The 10,095-nt window shown below is 45.5% G+C and overlaps 1 protein-coding gene across 2 annotated transcripts in view; it reads right to left on the bottom strand.

Annotated features, from left to right (window-relative positions):
- Nucleotides 1-3,299: 3,299 nt before the first annotated feature.
- Nucleotides 3,300-10,095, bottom strand: part of KPNA6 (karyopherin subunit alpha 6) — a 387,231-nt gene continuing 380,435 nt past the window's right edge. For both annotated transcript variants that reach the window (XM_069068056.1, XM_069068055.1), the window contains one exon: nt 3,300-8,748. In XM_069068056.1, coding sequence (XP_068924157.1) covers nt 8,561-8,748 — 188 coding nt within the window. In that variant the 3' untranslated portion in view covers nt 3,300-8,560. The remainder of the gene's footprint in view (nt 8,749-10,095) is intronic.

Here is a 10,095-nt window from a genome sequence, read left to right as displayed (position 1 = left end):
TTGAGCCCTGGAAAGTTCTTTGGTAGAACATGAGGGGGGTAAGGGAAGGGATCTTAGGTCCCATCTAACCAACTCACTGTATAGATAATAAAACAGAGAAGGGAGATGACTTGCTCAAGGAGATACAACTCGTAACAGAACTGGAATTTAGACTTGGGTCCTGTAATGCCAAAATACTGTTGTCTTTCCACATCATGTTGTTGTATGACAAAATGCTTGGTGGCTTCATGGTTATCACCATCGTCTCTTGCCTGGTTCTTATGTGGCCACTTAACTTCTCATACACTCCTGGCTAGTTAGAGATGAGTTCCTCTAGCCCAATGCTCATTTTATAAGGGAGGAAATGGAAACTGGTAGGAGTGGACATGACTTGACACAGTTAGACCACAGCAAGCTCCCCTCACGTTCAGAAAGCACCCCATGGGAGTGACAGTCCCCAGTAGTAGGGATATTTTATCTTGAGGCCAGGATTCTGACCCCATACTTCAATCCTTCATGGATCTATACTTCAAGGGGGTTGGGAAGGGTAGAAATTCTGTGTTATATCAGCTGAGTCAAGCAGAGAATAAGCAAATCAGAAGGATCCTTCCAGACTGTAATGCAATTCTTCTAATTTGGCAGAAGACAAAAAACACCCACTGGGGACAACTGAATTACTATCAAGCAGTAAATGATAATAAAGCTAGCCAGATCTCTTGGCTGCAAGTCCTGAGCTCTAGAATCCCATCAACTTCTAGAATGGGATAAGTTGAATGTACTTTCATTCCTTTCAGAGGTGAGGTTCCAACCCCAGAGCTGTAAACAGAGTAGGGCGAATGGAACTTTACCACAGGGCACTAATAGTTCAAGAGTGCAAAAGATGTTATAAATTTTCCTCTAGCAGCATCAAAGTTGCCATAGTGACTAATTCCCTTTCCCACTCAACTGAATGCCTGATGTACTACTTGTACCATTTTCTTACAGACTGCTCCAAGTGCCAAAATTGCGTTATAACTGCACATAACCTCTCCCCACAATCAACACAAAAGGCCAATACAATGTTAAGAGCCTCTCCTTCATTTATACCATGAAAAAAGCTAGGTATAAAACTGTGGCAACCTAGGTTGGAAGCAAAGACCTGGCTGCAAATTCCATCTTTTTCACTTACTCAAGACTTTAATCTGAGCCTCAGTTGCCTTCTCTATCAGTGGAGTTGGATGAAAATCCCACTGGGATCTGAGACTATGATTAATGCAGGACTCTCTCCCCCTAGGAGGATGGCTTTGTGCAGACCACAGCTTGGAGGCTGCGCCCTCCTTCCTATCCTGCAGGTCTCTCTTCCTATTGGATGCAGACCCTTCGTACCAGGGGATCTGCACTAGCTAGGGTACCCTGGGCCACCCCCACCAGAAGGGGAGTTATCACAAAGACTGATTATTCTGGTGCAAAGGCAAAGTAGCTACTTCACTGGGATTAGAAGGACTGAACCCAACCTCCATAGGTTGAGTCCAGGTGTGTAAGGGGTCAGAAGCAGTTTCTCTCCTAAGAGGAGTGGCTCACCTGGGTACTGTAAGCTACAGCTGCTCCTAGTCTAGGGGTCCTCACTACTAAGGGCAGCTATATCCTGTCTTTAGTCTTTCCTTCCTCTTAACTGTCTGTTGCTGGGGCCATGCAAAGTTCAAGGCCCAGAAAATCGGAGTCCCCGGCTTTCCCAGTGATCGTGTGGACACCCATGCCTGTTCATTCACCTAACTTTCCCTCTTGGTCACTAGGGATATCAGCATCAACTCTCCATGCCAATCTTTTCACACCAGGGGAGCAGGGCAACTAACAGTTTTACAGTGCTTGATTATGAAGTACTTTATCTGATCTTTACAATATCTCTAGAGGGAAGAAATAGCAATATTAAGAAATCTGAGAATTGGAAAACTTAAGAGTAGTTCTCTAGTCCCAATGGGAAAGCCAATTCAGATATGTCTGACATGTGGTCATTCAGCCTCTGCCTGAATACTTTTTTTTTTTTTTTTGCCTTTCGGAGGGCAGTTAAGTAACTCCCGAGGTTAAACGGCTAGTGTTTTTTGTGTCGGTGTTAACTGTCTGAGGTCGGAACCGAACACTGGTCTTCCTGACTCCAGGGCCGGTGCTTTACTTACTGCGCTACCTAGCCGCCCCTGCCTGAATACTTTCAACGAGGAGAAACTCACTCCCATATGAATATTAGCATTACCTTTTTAGATGGATAAAAACAGGTAAAGAGAATTCAAGTTGGCATGGCATGGAATGAAGTGGATAGAGTAAGATCTATTTCTGAGCTCAGATTATGCTTACTCTGTGACCTTGTGGAACCCTCTGAATCTCTCCATGTTTTGGTTTCCTCATCTAGAAAATAATGAGGTTGGAGTCGATTATTTCTCAAGTAATTTCTAGCTCAAAAATCTGATTTATGATCCTAAGTAACAAGCTTATCATCATACAAGGCCAGAGATACAAGATAAATCAGGTCTGACACACAATTCATTTATCAGAAGGTGCTTAATTAAGTTGGAGTCCAAATAGATTTCAGGGGATCCATGGATTTAGATGGAAAAAATGTAAATCTTTATTGTCACTAACTTTTAATAGAAACTTGCATTTTCTTCAATTATGATTTTTTCACTGGATTACTAAAGGGGTCCATGACACAAAAAAGGTTAACTTCTGCATTATACCATGCTGCCCTCTCCTGAGAGAGGGTGAAGCATGGTTAATTTTTTTTTTTTTAAGCAATTGGAGTTAAGTAACTTGCTCAAGGTTACATGGCCAGTTATTTCTGGGTGTGGTGCTGAGTATCTGAGCCCAGATTTGATCCAGGTCATCCCGACACTGGAGCCAGTGCTCTTACTCACTGAGCCACCTGGCCGCCCCTAAGCAATTGGGGTTAAGTAACTTGCTCAAGGTTACACGGCCAGGTGTTTCTGGGTGGGTGCTAAGTGTCTGAGCCCGGGATTCGATCTCCAGGTCTTCTCAACACTGGAGCCGGTGCTCTTACTCGCTGTGCTACCTGGCTGCCCCATGGTTAATGTTTTTAGAGAGAATATCCCAAAGCCTTTCCTGAGATCTGTATCTAAGTGGGGTCTGTGGTCTCCAAAGGTCTCTTGGTAATGTTCACAGAAGGGAGGTTAGTTGCCCCTGTAGCCAGTGCATGGCAGACCTGAAGCCTGGTACTGCCCTCTCCAGGCACACCAGCCAGCTTGCTCACTGAGGTCAGCTTCTTCTAACTACAAGCTGCCAACCTCAATCCAAAGGCACTGCAAGGGCCTAAATGAAAGGAGACTACTAAGAACTTTTCAACAGGTCTTTATTTTTGCATTATATTTGTTACACAGTGTTTGAAACCTAAAGAAATACATTTTTTTCTCTTCAAATTGATGTGTATATAAATATCATTTGTTAAGTCTGTACTCTTCACGCTCAACTCCATGGTCTGTCTTTGCCCTGTGTCCAGTCTAGAATTTCCCAGCTGTGGCTAATGAATGTCAAAGGGCCTCTAAGAACATTTGGGGTTTGTGGGTGGAAGGTAAGATAGCCAGATGTGTTGAAGAACCATAGAGAAAAATAAACATTTTAGTATAAAGGGAAAACCAGTCAACATTTTCTGGAGGGAAAGGAGGGAACCTGCCTGGAGCACAAACTTGTTTCACTCTCTCTTCTCTGCCCTAGTGATTTGTAGTAGGAAGAGGATATAGACTGGGGTAAGTAAATATCCAGTAACAATGAACTCCAGTCCCCATTCCTTGGCCAAAACTGGCCTCAGAGTCTGATTCTTTTCTTGGTAGGGACTAAGTCTGTGAAAATGAAGTTCTAACTTGGACAGTTGTGAGGCAGAAGGTCCCAGATGTGTGTATATATCTCTTCCTATACAAATCTGTCTTGACCCTTGAAATAATGATCCTACCTCCACCCCGGGATTGTTCAGAGATAGATTTTGCAGACCCCTAGAGATAGTGTGAATTGCTTGCCCTGCACTGGCAGGAAGAATGGTTTAGGGGTCCCCAGATGCCTATCATAAGCCACCTGAGGTTACCCCTGAGGTAGGGTGGGAAGCAGAGGGAAGTTTACTCTATTGCTCAAAGCAATCAATAATTCCTCTACTGATCACCTTGGTGAAAGGCCTCTCTGCTTGCTGGTTCTTTAACTCTTGCATTGGCTAGGGATGGGAATGTCAGATGCTTGATGAACAAATCTGGAGCAAAACCTGCAGGTGGAGACTTAGGGTGGGATACAAGGTGGTCCCTCTGGGCTACTGGGCAGAAGCCATTGGATGTGAGAACTCAAAGCTAAGACATCAGTGCAAAAGGACTGAGCTGAAAACACTCCACTTCTGCTTGTAGAAGGCCCTCCCTGACTGACCTGCCTTAAGTCCATGATCTTTCCAGAATGCAAGTGCATTCATTATTATCAACCCCCCAATCCCTGACACTCAGAGGAGGGGCTTCTGGGGAGGATGTCAGCTGAAGGTACACACACATGCTATAGCCACATGTCTCCCTTTCCCTACCCTTATCAGGCCCAGGGCCAGTCTGTTATGGTTACCATCAGTGGAGAAGCCTGAGTAGCACTGGCAAGTCAAGTACAGAATGGACATGCTGGTGACTTTGGCACAAGACAGAAGCTGATGGCTCCAAAGGTAGGAATCAAGGTTCCCCCACAGCCCTTGGCCATATAACTCAGGGAAGGGAGGAGGAGGAGGTGATTTAGGGAGTTCAGGCAGCTACAGGGGTTGTAGGCATCTCTAGCACAGAAACAGCAAGCCTCTCCCAGGCTGGATTTTTCAAAGTATCCGCATCTGTCATACTAAATGGATTCTCTAGTTCATGACCCAAAAGCATCTGGGAACTTGTACATGCCAACATTGCTGATCCAGAGAGGAAGAACATGTTAAAAAGAACGAGTAATTCTTCCATAAACACAATCTCCCTACAATGCTCCCCAAGTTGAGAAGATAGTTTAGTACAGAAACAACTTCTAGGGTAGGCAAAGACTTTTCTGAATCAGTATAAATTATGAGTTCAAAGGGCTGTTGGGGTAGGGGAATTCCTAGGTCCCTGGGGAGGTGAGAGAAACCTTGGCACATGTTCCTGCTTGCAAAAGGCAAAATCAGTGCAGGTCCTGAAAGAAGTAGTCCACAAAACACTACTTGCATCTAAAGGTGTGAAGTGATGTGGGGAGGAGGGCCATGGACCTTAGGAGTCCAGACATGATGACCAAGGGGTTAGAACTGGACCATTAGAGCTAGATGGACCAGAGAGATGAGATGGCTGATGATTTAGTGGCTCATTCAGTTAAGAGATATCATTCTACCCCTCTCAGGTCCTTGTGTATATTTTCTGGGAGTAATAACAAAAAAATTTAGATCCTAAGTCTTTGATTTTGGGTCACCTACCAGCCAAACCCAAATTCAAGTTGTGAAAAATGCTTCAAGCTGATTGCAAAAGCAGCTGCTTTGATTCCCATAAAAGGTCTGCAGATCTACACCCCTCCTCAGACCACTTCCTTACCTTCCATGTCGTCACCCTTCCAGTCTCCCAAGCTCAGACTCATTCAGAGGCTGTAGACTTAGGCTTGGAGACCAGGGCCTTAATAGCCAAAGCTGCCAAGAAACCAGTTCAAGGGGCAGAGAGAAAGGTAGCAGGCAAGTAGAAAAAGTAAAAGGCAAGACTACTTTGGGATGTACAGGAACCTTAAGGGCTAAGAACTATCAGAGAAGAAGGCATCCATCAAGTGTGGCATGAGACAAACCAAATGGATCCCCCTTCTCTGGTTTGGGAGCATACAAGCAAGGAATAAAGATGGAGTCACTACCTCCCTAAGGCAGAGGAGCATGAGAACGGCTGAAGACTAAAGAAAGGTATGACAGCCAATTTGCAGTCTGCGTTTCCCTAGCTTTGAGCAGTGGTCTGAGGGCCATGCAAATCCCCTGCTATCCGGACCACTGAGCTCAGTCAGACATGTTTTGGGGTTCCAAGATGGAAATCTTAATCATAAGGAGTTTCAGAGGCTGAGATGCTGCTTGTCATGGATTCTTTTGAAATACTGTCACCCTTCAGATCAAAAACACCAATAAAAAATAGTTTTTCTCCTGATTTGAGGAAAGACAATCTTGTGAATGACATTGGGCTTCTTGAAACAGTTCCAGTGCTCTTACGTTCTGGGGAACTGGGCAGTCACCCCCAGGATTCCAGGGCTGGATTCCATAAGAGCTCAGTGTTCATCGGTTTATAAAAGGGTAGGGAAATCTTTGATTTGTGTCTCTCACCTATAGCTACCAGTGTAATAACTTTTAGGATAGCGCCAGAGAGATGTATCTTGGGGTAGAGAGAGGGAACAAAAGGCCAATGGCCAATGAAACACCTCCTTTTAAGATGTGAGAGGAGGATACATGGATTCTCCTTGGCCCTCCTAGGTCAAGATAGCAGGAGCCTGGTATGTACATAACTCTGTGGTCTTATGTTCAAAAGCAACAAAAATGACCAATTTGTGCAAAAGCATTTTTCTTTTTCAAAGTGGGAGAAGGTATCAATTTGAGAGAGTATTTATTCTGATCAACTAAATGGAACCTGCTAAAGGGACTTGTTCTCAAGTCCAAGGATAAAGTTTTACCTGCCATCTGCCCTTGCTGCAACAAAGCTTTACAGAGGTGAGAGCCTAAGCCCTTTCCTGGGGTCCTGGTTCCCTGCCTTTACTACTTAAGAGTCACTTGGTTGGCAGCAAATGGCTCCTTTCTGAAGCTATAGGCAAAGAAACACAGATTATGCTTTGAGGAGTAAAGAGGCAACTGTTCCTTGGGGTATATTCTAGGTGCTAAGTGCACAAGGAGGCCTGAAGAAGGGCACTGTCATAGCATGTCAATACCAGAATGAAGGTGGGGGAACCAAAAGAGGAAAACTCTCATCTCCTCATCCTTAGTATTGCAAGGAGAAGGCTTCTAAGACTAGGAGAGTAGGGGCTTACGGTCACTGTATAATGGGGGGTTACTTGGGTCATCAGATGCTAACAGTATCTGGGCTTGGTCAGGACCTCCAACTCTCTCTCTGACCTTAGGGTTACTAAGAGTCCAGCAAAATTAAAATGAAGCACAGTTCTTCCCTCCCCTTCTAAGACCTTTTGTTCACAACTCCTAGGCCATCTTGAGGTGCTTGGCTAGGTCAAAATCCTGGGGCAACTCATGCCTGAACTGGCTTTGGGACACCAGAGCTCAGGCAAGAAAGGAGAAGGACTGGAACCTATTAAGTGTGAGAGGGAGATTTCATCAACAGGCTCTGTCTGCCTCACAGCATACTGTTTATAGAAATTGACAGCTCATAGATCTGTTTCCTCCCCAAACCAATTAAGACTCACCTACCTAATATATAGAATATAAAAAATACAGAACTTTGACATTCTCTCCTTTTTAAGTAAAATTAACATGATCCAGCTGTAGAGGAGGAACAAGAAAGGCTAAAGACACAAGTCTCCAGCAATCCCGACATGTGTTGCCATCTCTGCATTCCCTCTGTGGGAAACCAGGCTGAGGCCTGTTCCTTTCCCCCAATAAAGGAAAGAGACCATCACCCACCATGGACTCAGGAGAAAATGTCACCACCTCAGGGCAGGTCCCACCACTGAGGGCGATTTTCAAGTAAACAATGAAGTTAGGGGTTGCACCATTTTGACAGCTGGGTGGAGGGAGTTTTGGAAAAGCAAGATCAGTAGCTACATCTGGGTCTTTTCCCCTGAGGGCCTTTACCATCCCCTTCCCTGAGGCCAACCTTGTAATCATAAGGTGGCTCATCTCCCAAACCAGGGAAGGTGGAACTGGTTTCCCCAAAGGCCCCCCAGCCCTGGGGAGGCAGCAAGGCAGAAGGGAAGGCAACCAGAACGGTAACATCATGGCCATAGTGTACCAGCCACTGGTGACAGTCAGGTACCCTACTCTTAGAGACCCAAGGACGTCCCCGAAATGCCAGGAGGAATTATAATACGAGTAAAATGTGCAAAAGGAAAAAGAAAAAGCTTCAATGACTCAATCCAAGCATCCAGGATTAATATTCCATCAGAGCATGAACACTTATTTTTTTTGGATTCTCTCCCTCCCCTCCCCCCCCCTTGGAATATTCCATCTGCTCAAGTACCCAAAGTAAGACTGACACAGCCTGGGGCAGGGGCCAGGGAGGGTGGAAGGGAAGGATGAAGAGAAAAATCACCACAAAAGAAAAAAAAAAGGTGCAAATTGGTTACCTCAGTCCTCCTTTTTCCACCCTGGGCTCCTGGGTTAGACAGGTATGCAGCAAAAATATAGTGGGTAAGGAGGAAAAACAAGCCCCCTTCTCTCCACGAAAGCAAAGCCTTGGCCTTGGCCTGTCCTCAGAGGGGCCTCCTGGGAAGGGAGGGAGGAAGTGGGCAGCAAGGGCAGTCTCCAGGGCTGGGGCAGGAAGCCTGGCTGTCCCTCCCTGCTGCTGCCACCACTGATGCTGCTGCCACCGCCACCACTGTCAAGGACTGTATGGGCCAGTCTGTGGTGCTCTCCTCTCTTCTCCCTCCCCTCCCCTTCCCTGGGCAGGCATTATAACTGGAAGCCCTCCATGGGGGCCTCAGGCTGCTGAAAGATGAACTGCTGCTGTGTCTCATCCACCCGAGGAGTCAGGCCTGTGTCTTCATCTTCTACGCCAAAGTAGTGCTCAATGAGGTCAAAGGCCTTCTGGTAGATCTCTTGGTTTTCATGGCTCTGGAGAAACTCAATCTTGTCCAAACCTGGTGGGACAGAGGACAGAAAAGTGGAGTGAATGCTCTCCACTTGAACAGAAACCTCAGACACTCAGGCTAGAAGGAATCTCAGAGGCCCACCCTCTACATGCCCAGGAAGAGCTTCCATACTCCCCTTCCCCAAATCCTCAACCAAGTGGTCACCACATCTCTAGGAGAAGTCTACTCGATTTCTGGACAAATGTTGTAAAAGTCAGGAAGTTTCCCCTGACTGGAGCCAAGTCTGTCTCTGGGAGTTCTACCTAGCACATCGACGTCTACCTTCAGGCATAAGCAGAACTAACCTCAAACTTCATCAACATGATGAAACTTAGATGTACATCATATGCTCCTTCTCCTCCAGACTAAGTTTTTTTTAGAAAACCCCCCTGGTTTTTCTAACAGATCTTCATAAGACAGTCTCCAGTCTGCTCAGCAATGATGGCATTTTCTAAAAGGACTTCTAACATGTGACTCAGAAACAGGCAATTCTCCAGGTGAGGGATGACCAGGGCAAAGGGCAAGTGGCAGATAGAGGGCCTCCCTCAAGGGGAATATGGGACTTCGTGTACACAGTTCCTCAAGCCTACAAGGGCCTGTTATCCTTTTATCCCTTAAGTGTAATAACTGTTTTATGTAAGTTCTTCCAAGATTAAGAAGGTGACTGGGCCCCCCCAGAAACAAAATATTTATTTCTCACATTCCCTCAAAGTATATGTACACTGATACATTATCTTGGCATTAAAAAAAAAACAAACTCCTAGGTGGCGCAGTGAATAAAGCGCCGGCCCGGAGTCAGGAGGAGCCGAGTTCGATACCAGCCTCAGACACTTAATACCCACACACAAAAAAAAAGAGCCATGTAACCTTGGGCAAATTACTTCACCCCAATTGCCCTCCAAAAAGGCAAAAAAAAAACCCCCCAAAAACAAACTCAAGCCATATGTTTTCCTTTATATATTAACTGCTTTAGAAGGCAGAAGCCTTATCTCTGAGATTGGCTAGAACTTCACAAATGGTTCTTCCTGGGCCTTTTTTGAACTCTGTCTCCCCTGAAGAGGACCACACTTAAGAATTCCCTAAGACCCAAATAACATTTGCAATATGGATGAGCCCTGATAAAGAAAATTCCTGGAAACACTGGAAAAGTCACCTTAGCCTTATCCACAGAGAAATAGAAATTTGGAGGACTATTAGAACAGAAGCAATGGGATATAGTGGAGAGAATTCTGACCTGGAAGTTCAGCCTGGGTTCTAGTCATGGCTCTGAAGCTTATTAGCCAGGTGACCCTGGGCAAGTCACTTTGCTACCAAAAACTACTCACTTCACAAGGCTGGTGAGGAAAATGTTTTGTA

Source organism: Petaurus breviceps, unplaced genomic scaffold (genome assembly GCF_028583685.1).
Source record: "Petaurus breviceps papuanus isolate PSGF00001 unplaced genomic scaffold, PetGlider_PUasm1.0 90760, whole genome shotgun sequence".
Classification (NCBI taxonomy): domain Eukaryota; kingdom Metazoa; phylum Chordata; class Mammalia; order Diprotodontia; family Petauridae; genus Petaurus; species Petaurus breviceps.
Note: the sequence above shows the minus strand (reverse complement) of the source record. Positions and strands in the feature narration are given on the sequence as shown.